We start from the raw sequence: 18942 nt of genomic DNA on the forward strand, positions 1-18942 counted from the left end.
TGTTAGTTTCTTTTTTCAGATGATCTCTCGATTTACAACGAGTTTCCTTTTATGGATGCTTCTGGTGTTCACAGTGGTATTCTTCGAAACTTCTGGTAAGTTTTTCTTTTGATTATTTGTTTCAATAATACAAATGAATTTCAGCGGCCTCTGACAAAGTTCTTCTTCGCGATGTATCAGCAATTACTCTACACAAAGGAAAAATGACGACAGGACGACGAGTTTCTCCAACCTTCCAGTTGAAGTGTGTCGGTGGATCCGCGAAAGGTGCCTTCACCCCAAAGGTGGTTCAGTGTGCAAATCAAGGTTTTGATGGTTCGGATGTGCAGTGGAGATGTGATGCAGATTTGCCACATGATATGGAATTCGGATCCGTTAGTTTTTTAAATATTTCCATCTCGCTTCAAAAAATGTTTCTTGTTTCAGATCAGTGTTTCATGTGAAGGATACGATTACGCAGAGGATCCATACATCCTGAGAGGATCTTGCGGGTTGGAGTATGAGCTCGAGTACAATTCTGCGAGCGGTAACAGATCAGTTTCTCGAAAGTCATCCCAGGATCGATGGGATCAGTTCGCCACGTTCGTCGTCGTCGCCTTCATCGCCTACATTATCTACGCGATGTGGACTAACAGAAATCAGAACCCAGAAAGCTCTGGCTACACTTCTGGTGGATCAGGAGGTCCTGGAGGCCCAGGATCCGGCGGAGGAGGTGGTGGTCCAGGTGGTTATCCAAGTGCTCCTCCACCATATGACGACTACTCCAAGCCACCGCCATATGGGTTCCGTGGTGACTCGCAATCTGGAGGTGGATGGTAAGGAATTTTAAATAAAAATGACCTTATTTTCATTAAAATTAAGTTTTTCAGTCAGGGAAGTTCTAGCGGAGGAGCAAGTGGCAGTGGCGCCAACAATGGTGGATCGTTTTGGACTGGAGCAAGTCTAGGAGCCATTGGAGGATACCTGGCATCCAGCTTCCTCAACAATAACAATGCCTACGCCCGTCCACGATACAACAGAGGATTCTTCCAAGACACAGGCTTCTCAAGTTCCGATTCCTGGTCATCACCTTCTACTTCATCAATGCGCTCAAGTTCTGGTTACGGTGGCACCACGAGACGATAGTTTCCTTATTGAGATCCAAGAAGTACGGGTGCAAACAAAACTAGTTTTGCTTTTTCTTTGTCTTGTCCATCTTTTCGATAAAATCGAATGTACATTAGCTAGTTTAAAAATCGTCGTTCCGTTTATTATCTGGCATTGCACTAACGAATAAAGTTATAATAATTGAAGGCGAAAAACATATGTACATGGTTGGGGACAAATAAATTAAAAATAATAATTAAGATCATAGGGCCCGATGTTTTTGTTACACCCTCTTCATGTAATCAGTACATTGGATCATACAAGAAGTGTCCTTTGCAATGTCGGTCAAGAGATACTTGTGTGTCAGCTTTTCGCAGCTATCCACTTTTGTTGGATTACACGCAACACCTTCCAGAGTACAAGTACATGTTACACAAGGAGTCATATGTACAGAATCTCCCAATGCAATGATTTTACCATTCATTTCACAAGTTTCTGAAAAATTATTTATTAATTTAGGGTAAAAAAATATATTTTTGAAAAACTTACTTCTTTCCCTCCAAAGGGATAAGTCGACTTGTGGAATGTCTGTGCAAGGAACTTGAGCATTTCTAAAAGATATAAGTTATTATCTGTGCTCGGGGAATTACTGTGAGCCGGTTGTTTTCTAATTTTCTTTGACTTTTTATTTTGTAAAACTAGATTTTCTGTATTATTTTCATTTTTCTTTCGTTTCAATCTAGTTTTTGACAGAATTATCCAAATGCTCAATTTTGTGCCAAGCATTCGCTATTTACCCGGCCTCCACACAGCTGTGCACAGCAAATTTTTATTCTATGCGAAAAAGTGTGCGCCTTTAAGGATTACTGTAGCTGTTAACTTGTGTTGTTGCAGAATTTTTCAGCTACCGTACTCGCAATTATTTCTGGATGTTTTATCTAGAAAAAAGAATACTTTTTCGCTAGAAAACCTTAAAATAAAAGCTGAAAAGTTTTTTTTTTTGGAATACTGACTCACGCCGGTTTTTAAAAATGTTTACTAATTTTATTTGACTTTTTTCTCTTGTTAAACTAGATTTTCTGTATTCTTTTCATTTTTCATTTGTTTCAATTTAGTGTTTGGCAAAATATTATCCAAATTCTCAATTTTGCGCCAAAAATTCGCTACCCGGCCCCGACACAACACACTTTTATTCAATGCGAAAAGATGTGCGCCTTTAAGGATTACTGTAGCTGTTAACTTGTGTTGTTGCAGAATTGTTATCGATATTTCATGGTTTTTTCGCGATTTGTTGAATTTTATGTTTGTTTAATTGTTTTACTTTAGTTTTTTCAATAAAAAAAAAGAATATAAATACAATTTTATCGAAAAACTACAAAAAATCGATAAAAATTCCGCAACAACAGAAGCTGGGACCATGATCACGTGTCAAAATCCAAATTTTTTCAGATTTTTCAGGAAAAAAACTCACGTTAACTCATCAGTGACATCAAACACATTCGGCTGAATTGTCTTCAAGTACTTGCTGTTCGAGCAGAAGATTGATGCAAGCTTCACCTTCCGAATCTCATTCAACTGTCCTGGTGTGAACTTTGCCGCGCTGTTATCATTCTCATAGTAGAATCGATCGCACTTTTTCAGCCTTCCAAACTGCTCAGCAATGATACAAGACATTGTTGTTCCCAGGAGAGCACCACGCAGTGGTCGTTCACTAACCAATCCTGGGAATAGGTCAACATCATCGACAGACTCATAAAGTGATTGCAGAATATTGATGTTATCCTGATCCATTTCTCCTTTCAGATCATCCCATTTAACTGCTCTTCGGAGCCCACAGAACTCTCTCAGATCGTTGTAAGGTTGAACTCCGTGATCTCTGGCTCTTAGAATATTCAACACAATCAGATCCATTCCACTGGTCTTCTCGCCTCTTCTCATGAACAAATGATTTCTAACCGCGTCAGTAATATGTCTATCGAATGCCATTGATGGTGTTCCGAGCAATCCCATCAACATCGAATCCATACCTCCTTTCTCTTGCTCGTACAAAGGCCCGACGTGTCCAAAGTGCTGGGCGAGATCCACAGGCTCACTCATATTCTTATAGTTGTAGTTCATACGTGGGAACATTCTTCGGATCAAGGTATGTCCGAATCGGAATGCTGCAGTGGCAAATGGCTGTGAGATTGAAGCATCGCAGGTGTTATCGTACCCTCCAAAGTATCCATTTTTCTTGGGTACCAGGTTTTGGGCATTGAGAAGGTCTAGGCCTATAATTTTTGGAAGGAATTCAGCAAAAGTGATGTGTTGCATTTCAGCAGTCACAATACGACGAGCTTCCTCGAATACGGTGTCATCATTCCATTGTGGATTCAGAGCAGATAGTTGCATAGCAATTCTATTATGTTCTCTGACAAAGAATGTGTGCATAATAGTGAGTCCTGGTTGATGAGAATTACGTTCATCTCCTGCAACAAAGCATGGCATATGCCTCTTCTCAAGTGTCGACCTGCAGTCTTTTTCTTGATTTCCCTGCGGCAACATCATTTGACCATGTCCAAAGTCCGTAAAGTTCAAGAGTCCACGTGTGAATAATCTCAGATTCTTGGCTTCACACTTTGTTGATCCATAAATCGCTGAACCATCAACATAGGCTGTCAGTTGATTCAGTTGATTACGGTATCCGAGATTGAGTTGTCCGAGAAGAGATCGGGCAAACGGAAGGCATCTAGGTTCTCCATTCGGGTAGTTGGTTGGGAAGAATGGATCGTCCTTTTCCACTCGTATAGGCATGCAATGAACTGAAATCTTTTCCGGTGAATCACACTTTGTGCAATTCAGAATTTCATCATTAGGCCCACGTGCCACTGGAGAATGGGTCAGCTCATGGTCTAGAAGCTGTCCAAACTGCATTACCATATGAGTGAACTTTACATGAGATACATCCTTATCCTCGCATACCAAATTCGAAACTCTACGTGGATTTGGAAGTGGTCTTCCAGATTTTGCGCGGGTCCTTGGTGCATCGAATCCGTCGTCATATTGTGGTGGAAGAAGATGTCGAAGTGGGGCAAAGGAGTTGGCATATTCTGGGAACTTCAAATTGTTGCACCATCCGTTGAAGGTACGATAGCGAGTTGTATGATCACATGGAAGCATCTTTGGGCTGCATTCTTCTTGACTGGATTGTCCATCCTCTGATAAGAAAGCTGTATAGTTATTGACAAATGAGGTGACATCAATATCAGGAAGGATCTTCTGAAGTGTATGTGTATCCAATTTTGGTAGTTGCTCATCCGTATCTAATCCTTCTCCCTTTATCAAAAGCTTCGTAGTTTCTAATAGAAGCGCAGAGATTTGCGAGACTTGCTTAGCGCCTTCCTTTGCTCTCATCATATTTGAATATGCGAAAAGTGGATCTCCTTTCACAAATCTTCCTTGGTTATGCTTCAAATTCGATATTTCTCTACGTTCCTGGTCTTTGAGATTGCGTTTAGCCAGACTGATAACTTTCTCGATGGTTTCCTGTCGAATCGGGAACACTGGCTTTCCTTCGGCATCCCTCCATTCATTGAAGTCAGGACTGTTCAAGACTGTGGAATTGCAGGAGATTGCCATGTTGCTGAAAATATAATGATGCTTTCGTTGTTTTTAAAGTACATTCGGATTAGGTTTTTTCTTCATTGGATTATATCTGGGATGCAGGATTAAACACTCTATCCTACCCTACGCTACGCTAAAGACCAACTAAAGTAAAACTTAATCTCTATCGAGAATTAGAAAGTATTCAGGATCTTAAACGCAGCTGGAAGGGATTTAACAAACAAAAAAAATTAAAATTTAAGCGAAAACTTACTCGAAAACGTCCTCTCTGAAGAATACATTCCGTTGAATTCTACGAATATCAATATTGGAGCAAATGATCTCAGCTAGCTTGGTATTTCTGATTTCAGAAAGCTGAGCCTCATTGAATCCCGATTGAGCAAAATAGTTCTCATACCAAAAACGATCAGCTCTTCTTGTCTGTAATTCTAATTGTTCTCTAAAATACTGAATCGAACTTTTACCCTTTGCATTTGTTTTCCGATAATGCATGCCATAGTTGGTCCAACGAGTGATCCCTTCAGTGGCTTTTCAGCAAGAACACCTACTAGAAGATCAACGTCTTCAACTCGAGTATAGGCAGATGAAACTTGCTCAAATTTGACTTCAGGAAGGAAAATTTCACGGAGGTCGTTGAAAGAGGCAATCTTCAAAAATATATAATTGTCTTTAAAATTGAACTAATGAGATCAACTTACTCTTCCAAGCCCACAACTAGCTCTCAAAGCAGTGTATCCAGGAATTCCATGATCTCTTCCCTGTTTCAATGCAATCGATATCAAGTCTAATCCGAACTCATGGTTGTCTTTTAAGAATCCACTCTTGACTTCATCATTGGCTCTTAGCGTTGGCTGATAGATATTTGTATTCAAAACCTGCCGAATAATCTGTACTGGACCTTGTTCATAGAGTCTTGATGGATTATTGAAATCAACGAAAGATTTTTCAGAGGGGAGAAGTGCCCAGAAATAGTATGTAATCGTTACAGCAAACTCATTGAAAGTAGTTCCTTCCAAATTCATTTCATAATTCGAATCAAATCCAGCAGAGTGAAGGTTCAATCCATAGTTTCTCATGTTCTCCCTTCCCAGCAGAACCGGTAAAAACTCATTGTAAGTGATATGTTGTACTTGAGCAGCCACGATTTTTCTCGCCTCCTCGTAAAGTTTGTCGTCGGTCCAATGACGATTGATAGATCTTAAGTTGTCAGCAATTCTGTTGTGGTGTCGAATGAAAACTGTGTGAAGGGCGGCTACACTCGGAAGGATGTTGACTTCATCAGTTCCAGATAAAGCACATCGAGAATGGGTAGCCTGACATTGAAGTGTTCCGTCTGTAGCCGGGAGCTCTCCGATGCTTCCAGCGGTTCGGAGTTGACCTAGAAAATACGGTGTATAGTTATCACAATCACAAAGCTCCGCAAATAAGGAACGAATTGGCAGCAAACAGGCAGGTTTGACAAATGCAATAGCGGCTACGTATATTTATTTTGAAACATATCGAGATCACGTATTTTATAACCAATTTAACTACCCTTTCCTCAAATCACCACTGACTAACCATTACGGAATGTTCTCAATTGTTTCGCTTTTTCCATGTTGGATCCATAAATGAATGAAGCATCAAGATAAGAAGATGCAAAATTTGCTTGTTCTCTTGGCCCCAGCCGACATGCCTCGCGTGGAGCGATTATCGATCGTGCGTGAGGGATACAGTTCAGTCTAGTTCTGAAACACGCGATGTCTGATCTTATGTTTTTTCTTGCATCGTGTTGCGTTGTGATCTCTTACATACCTGTATGCTGGATCAGCAGCTGGTATGTCAATGGCATCACATTCAGAGTGATTAAATCCTCGTTTGCAACATGGCAATGCAGATGAGGTGCCCTCGTTGACGGCTTGGAATGGGACAATGTTGACCATGTCAGAAGCGATCAACTGCATCCAGAGGCCCATCATAGTAGTTACATCAGAATGAACCTAGAAATGAAATAGTGAACTTAGCAACTCAAAAATCCGAACCTCTCCTCGTGGTGTGAAAATTGTCAATGACAAGCTTCGTACTGATGGCAGAGGTTTGCTGGCTGCAGCAGCTCTAGGTTCAGACACCCCATCAGCATAATCCGGTCTTACGATTCTTGCCATCGGCGTGTGTGATGCTCCCCATTCCGGACGCGCAACATTGTTGCAAATGCCAGAAAATGATCTGAAAACGAAAGTGAATTAGGAGAGATGATTTGAGACATCGATGAAGGAAACAAAAAACTGAGGGGTAGAAAAGTGAAGGGGACGAAAAACTGGATTTATCGTCTCATTTTCTTTTTCCGAAAGCGAAATAAGATTACGCAATGGAAAGGGAAAATGCTTCGCTGGACACTGCTGGACACCCATGACTAATGCGTACCGGTAATTGGTGGCAAAGCAATGATCGATTGTTGGAATTGGGCAGTTGGAGATTGTTGAGGAAATTTGGTTCGGTGGGATGCCGTACTTTAGCTCTCGTTCGCGGAGTCCTAGTCTAAAAGTTTTAAGATTTATGAGGTTTTGGTACATACCAAATATTATCAATACTCACGCTGTCAATCTCTTGGTGATTGCCAAGGAAGTAAATGCAGATCTGCTACGATCTGAGGCCTTCTTGTCTGCTTTATGAATTCTCGTAAACTGAGAAGTAGAAGTTGACAACGGGTGCCCAGAGTACTGGAATGCCACGTCACGGAAATCGAAGAGCTTTGTAGACTCTCGTTCTCCTTCCTTGGCGGCCACAAATAGAAGACCATCAGGGACTCGATGTGAGACGAATGGAGCTGAAGCGATAAGGGGACTAGAATGATAACGGGGCTCGCACAAAGATTTATTTTGGTGACCTCATTCGCGGTTATGCATCGTTAGTTCTTACATAATATGGAATTAGGTCAAAGTTACCGAAACGAAAGATCAAATGGACTGGAAACAAACAAAGATCAGAATATGGTTTAGCTTACCGTCATCAATACTCAATCCTTGTTGATGGTTGAGTATGTCATTCTCGCAAGGAATAAAAGATTTTCCGCACGGAATATTCGATGCATGGCTCGTGGCGAAGGCGAACACTAATAGGTAGAGTCCATGCCGTCTCATGGCTTCTTCTTGTTGAATGGCAAAATAAAGATACTACACGCGGAAAGCGAAACCTATGGCAAATGTGACATAGGGCAGAAAAAGCAGTGAAGAAGTCAGTTGAGAAGAGGGGGGAGAAGTCTATACAGTCAGTTGGGGGCTATTGGGGCGGAGAGAAACTGACGCATATTGCATAACACCGTGACAGTACCTCAGATAAAGAGATGACCAGAACCGGATTGAATTGGCTGGAAGAGTGTGGACGAGAAAGTGAGGAAAGAGAGACGGACACGAAGGACAACGCGGAAAAAAAAGTAGCTGAGGAGGCGATAGGGGATGGAAAAAAGACAAACGAAAAAAGGCGTCCGAAGGTTTTGATCGTTGAAAGTTCGACGTCAGTTTATCTTTTTTTTGGACACAAGCATGCGGAGAGGGCAACCCGTTTCTTCTTTTTGTTTTGAATGTGCGGGGGTGATTCGAATTATGATTGAAGTTGGAATTCTACCGGAGAGAGGCAAAAGCCTATCCAGCAGGAACTGGAACAAAACGAGAGGTAATTAGAGAGGAAGTGGTGGTCAGAAAGAGAGAAAGAGGGAGAATGAAGCAGGTTCAGATCAGCGTGTTGTGGAGGTTTTGAACTGGGGTGAACACGAGTTGAGGAACGGATTCTCAAGTGCTTCAGGATTTTTTTCGGCTTAGGATAGATAGACTGGGTAGAATCACGTTGAAATAAGCAAAAATTATTCTTGTTTTTGGGAACTGAAGGTAGTTTGACAAGTGGTAAAATTTGCATATATCCTTACAGGTGCTTCAAATCTGTAAAATTTTGAAATCCAGAAAAACTCAAAAAGTCGAAGCTGTGCTTTAGGAAATGCAGACATTGGATCAAGAATGTTTGAGAACCAAATTCGCCTTCCTCGAGTTCTGGCTAATTTTGGAAACTTTCTAATAAAATTTGTAAACTGTAGGGAACTTTCTTGCGTAGTATGAAATTTGGTGAAAACCTCTTCAATAAGTTGTAACTGTATTGCCCAGATGTATTTCCAGTAGGCTTCAAGCAGGCACGTGGGCCTGAAAAGGCTAGAACAAGCTAGGGCCACGAGCATGTAGCAATGCAAATTTGGAAAATCTGAACATTTTTAGAGTGCTCTTAAATGATATTCAGTAAGGTTGATGTGAGTTGTGAATTCCCTAACATGTATAATTTTTAGAATCCTTCCACTAAAACTTCCTCCTTTAAGGTATTTCTCCTGAAAACTTTCAACTTCTTTTGTCACGTCGTGTTAATCTTCTGACGCACTTTGAATTGTCTTACCCGAAAAGCAATCAGGTAGACTTTAATCGTCATAGTTCAATCTAGAATCTCCTTAACTCTTCTACGTCGCCTCGTATTTTCAATCTCCCTCTATAATTTTAGTGCAAATTTTCTCAAAACATTGACCAGTGACAAACATCCATATGATCCACTTGATGCCAATAAAACAAAAAAAAATCTAATGGCTCATCTCATGAGATGTCTAGAATAACGGGGAAATAAATAAGAAATAATGTTTCCATGAGTCACGTATATTTCGAAAAAAGGTCGTTCAAAAATAAGTATGAAGTGTTCAGTCAGCTGACTTTCTGCAAAATAAGGAAGAAGAAAATAAGCTTTTTGTGTCTTTTTTTTTTGATTTTCAAAATATACGATTTTGGCAAAGAACACTCAGAAGTTTAGGAAAACGTTTTTCAATCAATTTACCAAGGCTAGGTAGCCTAGGAAAATCTTAGAATCCCTGTTTCCGTCCTCACTAGCCCTGAAAATTCTGTTGTGTTAATCCTAAAAAAGTATGTGACTTTTCCGGTTAGTCTGAAATTATTTTGGGTCAAGTTCCGCAGCATTTTCCTGAAAAAAAGCGGGAGGAAATTAAGAAACCCGTGCCGATGACGACACACGAATTGGTCCGACGAAATTTGCAAGTGAATTAAATTTCCTGGAACAAGAAATAAACGTCATCATCGCTAGCAAAAACATTTGAATTCTCGAAAAAATACAACTTTGTCATTATTCAGCAGAAGTTGTATTGACTGAAATTTACATTTGACGTCTTTGTGCAAAGCCAGAAATAAGATTCTACTCACGTTTTTTTCACAGAAAATGTGATGTTCTTGGTGGGATTCGGCGATGTTAGCTAGACAAGTTTCGTCTGAAAAATTAGAAAAATTCCTTGAAATAAATTTTACCAAAATAGTTTTCCCTCAAGATGACCACAGTATCCGTTGACTAAACATTGGCATAGAGAAATCTGTTTCTGAAAAATGACACTGCAATTTTTTACAATTAGGTGCTCTCGCTGTATGCATCCAATGGATCCAAAAATAACTGTACATTAAATTCCAAAAACTTTAAAAACGTTTATCAATTCCAAACCGGCAAACCAGCCTTTTAATTTTTTTTTTGCGAAATTGACAAATCTTGCATATTTCGCATTTAATAAAAATTATTCCAAAATATCTTTGATCTTTCAATTTATAATATACCTAACTTTCTCACAAGATTTATCTCAAATTTTTATGCAAAATAAATTTTTCATCGATTTCAATTTTAAAGGAAGTCACACTTTGAGTTTTGAATTTCAAAGCAGGAAGAAGACATTTTTTCGGAATATTTATTCCTTCTGATTCCGAAATTGTAGTTTGTGATCTTTAGCTATTGACATTTTTCGAACCCCATGCGCTTCTAGAATCTACATAAAATCCACTATAGCTTATAAAAATGCTAATCGGACTTAAAAGATCAGTAGCAGCAGTAGATAATCATGTTATAAACAAGCAGAACTCTTGATGACACATGGGAATCTTTTTTATCAGTGTCCTTCTCACCGGGACATTTAATCAGCTTTTCCTATTCACTCCTTTTTCCTACTTCCTATTTGTTCACATGTTACGTAGAGTTGACACGACATCGTTAAAGGTTCATAAACACATCAAAAACACCAATATGAAAACAAATATCTTTTAAAAAATATGTGATGTAGTTTTGGGCTTTTGCAACTTAAAATTTAAAAAAATGACGGTGATAAGAAACACGATAGAATAAAATACTAACAGTAGTACACATTTTTAGTAACTTGCAAAGTTGGAACTTCTGAAGAAAATCACTATTTCTTCTAATTTCCGCCCGAATTTCTTACCTGCCCATAATTAGCGCATAACTTTTGCTCGGTTTTTCTGAGTAGATGTTATTACGGATAATAATAGATGTGATAAAACTAGGACTCATATAGCCAAAATGTAGGTGTAAGTGCCTATTTCATGCCTACCATGTTTTTAAAACTTCCTGTTTCAATTATAACCGTTATGGTCACTAACCTTAATTTCAAAATATTTAAAATTATTATGTTAGTTGTTTCAGTTTGTGTACCCACGAACCTTTAATGATGTGGACGACGTAACGTCTATTTTGAGGTTGGTAGGAAGGGTAGTATCACAAAACAACCATCACAAGAAAAAATATACAATTTTTGGAAGTAAAACTAGGGTTTTTTTTCAGTTTCTAAGAATATTCAGATCAAGCTTCGTAGTTCAGAACTTTTCACCCAGGAAGTTGTCTGTAAAAAGTTCTGCATTTCTCAGAATTTCTGGAAAGTCCATGGGCTTTAAAAATTCCAACCCCTACTCCTTTGACTTATTTAATTTCATAAAATTTATGCAAAGCAAGTCAGCGTGGCTAACAAGATCTAGTACATTTTCATTTCAGTGGTCTATAATATGTTCTGTTCTTTTTACAACATAGATGAGGTGACCTGAACTATAAGTGAACATTCCATGGAGTTTATGACTAGGATTACACATTGATCTATTTTTCGCAAATATAGAGAAGGAAAAATTAAAAAGATGAAAGATGTCAATGTCTGAAATTACCAAAGGTGTCGTTCTAAACTTGGGCAAGACATTGGCAAATATTTGACAAAAGTTGGTCCAAACTTGGAACTTGTCACCTTGTAGTTTCAATTTCTGAACCCAGTTTATACTATCAGACTAAACTGGAGCCAAATTCAGAGATTGATAGTTTCAAGTGAACATTTACGTTAGACAATAAAACAAATATGTTCGATTTAGAATACATAATAATAAATATTTCTAGCATCATTTTAAGCTCTATTTCTCTGTGAAAAACAACAATAAAAGCTAGCTTAATGCCCCACAGAAATATATCAGCCTTCCCCTTGCACATTTTATTCCAAAAAAATTAGCTGGTCAGAACTAATGTGCTCATTCATTTTCAAAATATTATAAGAAACATGTTTTAATACAAAAACCCTTCTGTACCCCAGGCACCTACCAGAAGACAGATACCTTGCAGTTAATGAGAAATGTATTAGTATGCGTGGTGTTCTTAATCTTTGAGCTGACTTTATTTTTGGAAGACAAGCTTCTGCTTTTGCTTTTTGTTGTTTTTTTTTCTGATCTGTAAACAGGAACTCAAAGTTTTCATGACACAAACAATGTTCCTCGCACAAAAGTGACTTTTAACAGTTTCAAGCACTTCCACGTGTTTTCCTGTTCAGGGGATTCAGACAGATTTAGATATTAGTAGGGGATAATTTCATGAATCCCATAATTTTGATCTTATTGTTTTGGATTAGCAAAAGGATAAAAATTATATTAGTATGAAAGCTCATAAGCTAGTACTAGGGCACATTTGAAGCAAAATAATTGGTTTTAAGGTTTACAAAGTTTTTGAGCTCTACGTATTGCCTGATCTACCTACTTGACCTATTACAGCCTCCAGCCTCGAAAAATAGGCAGAAGGCAGGCACATAGGCCTGAATCAAGGTCTCACCACAACTCTTCTTAATTAGTCTCTGAACATCTTTTCAAGTCAGCTAAACTGCACTGGCAAGGCAACTGTTTATGCACGAAAGTTTTCCCCGAATTCTCAGGCTTTACCGCCAAAAATTCCTTGTCTAGAATATTTTCCAAGTTTTTGTAACTTGAATATATCAAAGATTCCAAGTAAACTGCGTTCCGAGTAACACTATTTGAGCTTTCAACATGTTTACCACCCTCACATATTAACCCGTATTTTGCTCGAAAAAAGGAGAATAATCAAAAATCATAATTTGATTTTGATAACTGAGTTTGTTAAGAAAACATTTTATCAAACAAAAATATATGTAGACAATAGTTCACCTTCAGCTAACCAAAACAAAATGCATTCTGCGTGCACTTGATTACGGTATTCAGTCTGGGCTCCAATTGGAGGCAATCCAAGAAGTTTGTGGTTGTTTCATCTTTGGACTGAGAGACCTCTAGCAACCACGCTGGACATTTCTGTGGAGAATTATAACTCATCTTTTATGATTTGAAAACTCATCCTCAATCATCTGTGTTGTTGCCACAGTGGTACTGTAATTTCATGTTCAACGGTTAATAATATAAATCCTAGTAACCCCATATCCTTATTCCTAATATCAATAACTTAATCACAGCTTAACTTTGCAAGACTAGATTTTGCACTCTACCCGAACCCCTTCGCCCGCCTGGTCTAGTTTGAAGTGTGAATAAGAAACGAGTTTGAGCTTAGAACGATAAAAACGTGCTGCCGTCGTGTATGTGCTCAGAATATCGTATGTGTGTGCTCATTCATCTTCCAAAAAAGATACATTTATAGAACTAGAAGGAACTTATTGAATGGTCCTCTCTCGTCTGTGTTGTTTCCAAAAAAAGAAGAGCGAGAGGGTGGCAGGAGAAAAGTGATGGACAAATGGAGTAGTAGAATAAAGAATCTCTTTCTTTTTTCCTGGGACCTTGCACGTCATAATGATTCGATTATTGTGGTCATTATTTTGAGTATCTATTTTCAGTGTGGGTGTCTGAAATTCCGAAAATAGTTTCAGATCTAATTATTTGGATTTTCTAAAAACCTGGCATCTTGCCAAAGAATATTATTTTTTAATGAATAATGTAAAACATAGAAAAGTAAGCGAGTATTAGAAAGAAAGTGTTCGAAGGTTCTAAGAAATAGTTTTCTCGAGAATTTGAAAATTACTGTTCAAATTGTAATACATATTGTGTGTGTAGTTTGGTATTAGTTTTGAGAGTTGATTTATTCGATTTACAATACAGAGTTTTTAATATTTTCAATGCATTCTCTAAACTTTCATAAAGTGCAAAGAAAAGTTTCTTGCACTGTTTTGGGTTCAACTTTTAGGTTTTCAAAAAACCAATCTAATGGAAAAGAGGTGTTTAGCTGCTGAAAACTGAGACAAAAACTGTTGAATTTGAAGTTTTAAGTATACTGCATCTGAATATTTATTTACTTTTTTTTCAGACTTTTAAATGCTGGTGTTCTGCTGATATTTGTATTTTTCAACCTGGTTCTCAGAATTTTAAAATTATTTTCCAAACAAAATTTAATGTTTTGTCGCTTTATGTGGTATATACATGGATTTGCAATTGTAAGAAATTGCGAAATAGTTATTTCTTGTCAGAAATAATCACAAATGCGTTTCAAATTTCTGCCAAGATATTAGCTAATTACGATGGAAAGTTTTCAAGCATCTTCATAGATTTTGACTGCTGATTTGTATCATAGTACTTTTACTGATTAATCTTTATCATCTTAAAAAATTACATTCCGAGAATTTTATAATCTAACCAAACAGTTTGTATTAATACCATTTCTTGAAATGTTCGTTTAAAAAACAAATGTTCATTTCCAACTGATAAGTCATAATCTACTTTCATACACTACTTTGCTGAAATCTAGTAAAATATCTACCCAACTAAATCCAACTCTTTCTATTTTTTATTTTACTTCCTTGTTTGTAAATTCTGCTTCTTAATAATATTTTGTTTGTTCAAAGCTCCAGGCGCCCCAAGAACGATTAACTCCGCTGGGGGGTCGGTGAATGGCGTTCGAAAGAGGAAGTGATACACGTTATAACATGTACATTCGCAATTGCACACAGCTATGAAATCAGGGGGTTCAGCCTCTCCGAGAAGGTTATGATCGGATCAGCTACAGTTACGACACAAGAAAACACAAGGGAATTTTATGAAATGATGTAATCGAGACACGACGTGAGTTCAATTGAAGTTGACATGGTTTTCGTTATTTGATGAACAGACACAGTGGAACCCCTACCAACTTCCGCCATACAATGGGTCACAAGAGATTCACGGCGACGTCAGATGTATTTCTGAAAGATAATTGATATTATTCGAGATTGTTCTCCGCATCATGTAGACACTTTCCTCGAAAAAATAGGAGGAAGAGTGCGTGATTCCTAGGTAAAATGACAATTATCGATGATGATGATGATGACCATAATTGAAGGGGCAGAATATTGAAAAATAAACAAGTTGATTTAGGATAACGGATCAGGAATCTTCAGAAGAAGGTGATGCTGAAACTGTATGAAAGTCTGAAAACTAAAAGGCTATGGGTTTGTTGAAGAAAAAAAAAGACTGTGCTCAAAGTTATATGAAGAAACACACAATTTCATATGATCTAGGAAAATCTGATAACATAGAGTTGAGCTTCTTGGGCTACGGCAAGGTTTTTTATTACAATTTCTGATAATCACATAAGAAGGAAAATGTGCTGGAGGACTCAGTTCTAGATATCTCAAGGCATACCAGAACAATTTCAGAATCTCAGAAATTTCAGGAAGCCCAGAAGTTCTTTGCAGGCAAGGATCTATTACCTAAATTTATAAATTCTAGAGATTGCTTTCTTGCCATTACAATTTCAAATTTTAAAAAATTCATATTTTTCAACATCGAACTTCATACAGTAATCACATTCAAATACTCGTCAGAGTCAGAAACCAATATACACATTCTAACATATGTTTTAGTGCTTCAGAAAACACTTTTTTAGGGATGACGTGACGCCAGTGGTGACCACCTAGGAGGAAGTCGAGGAAGTAGTAGTTTCTCTGAAATTAAATGATATCCCTGATGATAGATGAGGGTGTGTGTGTTTAGAAAGACATTTCAGGAAGCAACACGACGCATTTAAAAGGGATCAAGAACCTCCAAGTGAACGTCTTCATCACTTTCTCCGCTTCTTCCGACGACCTCTTCTAATTTTGGGAGCTTCGAAACATGAAGTGCAACAGGAAAACGAGGAAGTGCTCTGGACGTCCGTGCTCTCTTTTTGCTCTATTCTCGCTTATGTGTATGCTATGTGTGTATGTGTGTGTGTGTGTATGTGCATCTCGCCGCCCAAAGAGGCAAGGAGTTATTTTTTATTAGAAATCCCGCCTGTGTGTGAGAGGCCACGCCCCATTTCAGACAGCATCCCGCCCCACGTCGCCTGGTGTCACCCCACACTGTCACCAACGCCCGTGTATTCTGAATGTGTCACGAGCCATCAACGTCTGCTGAGCAGTCGACAGACTGTCTTGAAACTGTATTCTTACCTGTAGAAACCGTACCAGATACCGTATCATTTTTGTTTGACTCTGCTTTTCGAATAGGCACCCGTTCACAGTGCATCATCCTTTTGCTAATGGCTCTTTTTATTCCCTGCTCAGGTGAGTATTGTGCTCCAAGACTATTTGAGGTCTAGCGTTCTCTAAACTCATTTTTATTTCCTCATCTTTTTCGGATGGGGGCGGAAGGAAGACCGCACGACCAAAAACAAAAGCAAAAAAAAACAGAGCGTTTACCAGTCGGCGCGGACGGATTTCCTCTAATCACGTCATTTGTTGTACCCGTCGAATCGTGGTCCCGATTGGTCATTTGAACAAGATGCGTCCGCAATAAAACAAAAATAGATAAATTGCTTGAGAGGTTCCGATTTGGGAGTCCCATGATGTGAGGAACGGATTCCGAAATATCTCTTTTTCGAGTGAAAATGTATTTTGAAAATGAAATTTCGAAAAAAGAGATAGTTAATTGCAATGAGCAACAAAACAGGAAAATTTGAAAATTACCAATTTTACATTGCGGCTAGGTTAAGGCGTAGGCCTAAATTCTGGAACGCTTTCTAGAAAAAAAAGAAAATTGTGGAACTGTAGACATGTTATTTTGCTTTTTCCATTTTGTTCAATGTTCATTTCCATTTCCTTGATTAATCTTAGTTTCTGGAATAAAAAAGACTTTGTTTGATTCTAGTCGTCATTTTGAATTTCAGTTTCAAATGAACATTTAGAAAAACATTTCAAAGATTTCTCATTCTGTATCATGCTCCTAAGTACCTTTAAGCTGGTAGTTTTTCTTTTTGCAAGGAAAAATATTTATTTCCTTATTGCATGTTCGCCAATCCATTATTAGCACATCGGATGATCCTTTATTGGGTGGGGACATCGCCTCGTTAGTTATGAATCGGTTTCTCATTCACAATGTGATGAACCGCGAAACATGACGTGAATCCAGGGGGGACGACATGATTCACGATGTGTGGGGACGTTTTGATTCAAAAGTCTGCTAGTTCCTGAACTGACCGCATGGACACGAGTGTGTCTTCCTGAATAGGCCCGTCGTGACATTTCAGTCGCAGACGTGCGGCGAAGCGGAATCAGAATTCCAAGAGTGCGCGGGGGGCCCAATCCCTTGGTAACCCCCGCAAAATCTTGATTTTTGTTGATGAAATTGCTCTATTGTCATTTTGCAGCCAAAGGGAAGTGCTTCAACACTCAAATTGGAATGAGTATCGAAGGTGGGAACTATCGAAGGATACGAAATTTCGTGGATCGAGAGTGAGTTTTTTTTACTAAATTCCTTTGACTAGGTTCAAAGTTGAAAATAAATTTTTTTGTCATTCTAGAGCATACTAAAACTACAAAAGTCATATGACACATTTTTGACATCCTTGTTTTGAACTTGAGAATTCTAAATTTTCATCCAGAAGCTTCTAAATTTAAATTCACACGAGAGGAGTGTCTTCTGATTATATCTCTCATTAACAATTCATAGAGGATTTTTCCGACGTCGGAATTGGATATCATATCAAAAATGTATATGTTGCAGATGTGCGAAAGAGTGCATCGAAGATTTCTCATGTTTTGGCTACGAATGGAATAGCGAAGAGAAGATATGCTATCTGAAATCACGGAGCACGTCTGGAAAGCTCATCGCTAAACCGAACACTATGGTCGGATTCTGCCAAGATGATGGTGAGAGGCTAGAGAAATTTGGAAGTGATTGCTAGAATGTAAACTTGTTTAGAAGATGAGGTACGGTATCGCCTTCAAGATCATGTAATAGTTGGTCCAATCGTGATGGAGGCTGATGATGTGCCAGATGGAGAAGAGTGCAAGGAAAACTGTCGGAAGGTCGGTGCATTGTACTACTCCTGGAGGCCCAACAGCGACAATCAACGGAGTAACGTTGTACCAGTAGAAGAAGAAGAAGATGATGAAGAACAAGAAGTTCTAGGTGAGTGCTGTATGGATGTTTGAAGAAATGTCAGAAAGATCTGTAGAGTCTAAGAATACAAAAATTAATATCGTTTAATATATTTATAACTATAAATCGGGAAATCCTGTTTTCTTTTTTTCAATTTCTAAAATTGGCTTTCCCTAAGCCTCCAAGTGTTCAGAGATTTATCTATCATATGTAAACCAAAAAGTGGGTGCTGATGTTGGTGGTCGACAAAATATATATCTTAAGTTTTGAAGAAAAAAACTAATTTTTTTAATTTTCAGGTCACTGTGAATGCATCAGCACGATGAACGAACTACGATTAGAATACGACGCGTTTTCCGGTTTCATCCCAATTCCAAAGCACAAACATCGACGAAGTATTTTACTGAGGCCTTTTGAAATATGATTTTAATCTTGTATTTAATTATGTTTAGCTATTAGTCGTTTAGATTTTGTAAGTATATAACAGTTTACGGGTTCGAATGCTCCAAAAATCTCAATTTTCTTGGTACTAAAACTCCTGTTTCGCTTGCTTTCGTTTCCCCCATTCATGTCCAATACCTTCATTTCACACTTTTCCCAACACACAATACGGGTAATAAGAATTTTTAAAACTATGTACCTCTATGAATTGCTTGATCAATGAATCAATTCGATTTTTACACTTTGTGTTTTATTTGCAGAACAGAAATCTCGTATTTTTAGTAAGTAACGAACACTCATTTATTTTTGAGTAAGTTAGTGTTCGTAAACTCAGTAGTCAGAAAAGGCGTTGTTTTGAAAGGTCGCCGCC

At 38.2% G+C, this 18942-nt stretch overlaps 3 protein-coding genes and 1 non-coding gene across 7 annotated transcripts; 2 read left to right on the plus strand and 2 right to left on the minus strand.

Moving 5' to 3' along the window:
- Positions 1–19: 19 nt before the first annotated feature.
- Positions 20–1289, plus strand: T06D8.9 (Store-operated calcium entry-associated regulatory factor; the record flags this gene model as incomplete). The annotated part of the gene is made up of 4 exons (NM_064005.8): positions 20–95; positions 145–374; positions 427–815; positions 870–1289. The coding sequence occupies 4 exons, from the start codon at positions 20–22 to the stop codon at positions 1123–1125; spliced, it is 951 nt and encodes a 316-aa protein (NP_496406.2). The 3' UTR covers positions 1126–1289.
- On the minus strand, positions 1234–7816 carry T06D8.10 (Peroxidase). Its single transcript, NM_064006.8, has 12 exons — positions 7673–7816; positions 7264–7495; positions 7093–7206; positions 6711–6894; positions 6484–6668; positions 6250–6416; positions 5388–6067; positions 5154–5336; positions 4943–5109; positions 2558–4708; positions 1636–1697; positions 1234–1581 (listed from the first exon to the last, which is right to left on the minus strand). Exons 1-12 carry the CDS (start codon positions 7806–7808, stop codon positions 1370–1372), a joined length of 4473 nt encoding a protein of 1490 aa, NP_496407.1. The 5' UTR covers positions 7809–7816; the 3' UTR covers positions 1234–1369.
- Positions 7817–15873: 8057 nt separating this feature from the next.
- On the minus strand, positions 15874–16161 carry T05B9.3. Its single transcript, NR_051678.1, has one exon. It is a non-coding gene; the product is annotated as an Unclassified non-coding RNA T05B9.3 (non-coding RNA).
- T05B9.2 (Apple domain-containing protein) lies at positions 16138–18805 on the plus strand (the record flags this gene model as incomplete). 4 transcript variants are annotated; one of them, NM_001383948.1, is made up of 5 exons in its annotated part: positions 16138–16315; positions 17398–17482; positions 17754–17899; positions 17952–18161; positions 18431–18805. In NM_001383948.1, the coding sequence occupies 4 exons, from the start codon at positions 17430–17432 to the stop codon at positions 18553–18555; spliced, it is 534 nt and encodes a 177-aa protein (NP_001369872.1). The 4 variants fall into 4 exon arrangements, with proteins under 4 accessions (NP_001369872.1, NP_001343777.1, NP_001343778.1 ...); NM_001356889.3 differs by having other exon boundaries at positions 18431–18555; NM_001356890.3 differs by having other exon boundaries at positions 17955–18161; positions 18431–18555.
- Positions 18806–18942: the final 137 nt, after the last annotated feature.

The sequence above is a fragment of the Caenorhabditis elegans genome, chromosome II, assembly GCF_000002985.6.
Source record: "Caenorhabditis elegans chromosome II".
Taxonomy (NCBI): domain Eukaryota; kingdom Metazoa; phylum Nematoda; class Chromadorea; order Rhabditida; family Rhabditidae; genus Caenorhabditis; species Caenorhabditis elegans.

Coding starts and splice junctions, on each gene's coding strand:
- T06D8.10 (NM_064006.8), bottom strand. CDS start 7,808: ATGAGACGGCATGGACTCTACCTATTAGTGTTCGCCTTCGCCACGAGC. Junction 4,709..4,942: donor TTCAGAGAGGACGTTTTCGA/GTAAGTTTTCGC, acceptor TTATATTTTCAG/CAACATGGCAATCTCCTGCA. Junction 1,698..2,557: donor GATGTCACTGATGAGTTAAC/GTGAGTTTTTTT, acceptor TATATCTTTTAG/AAATGCTCAAGTTCCTTGCA.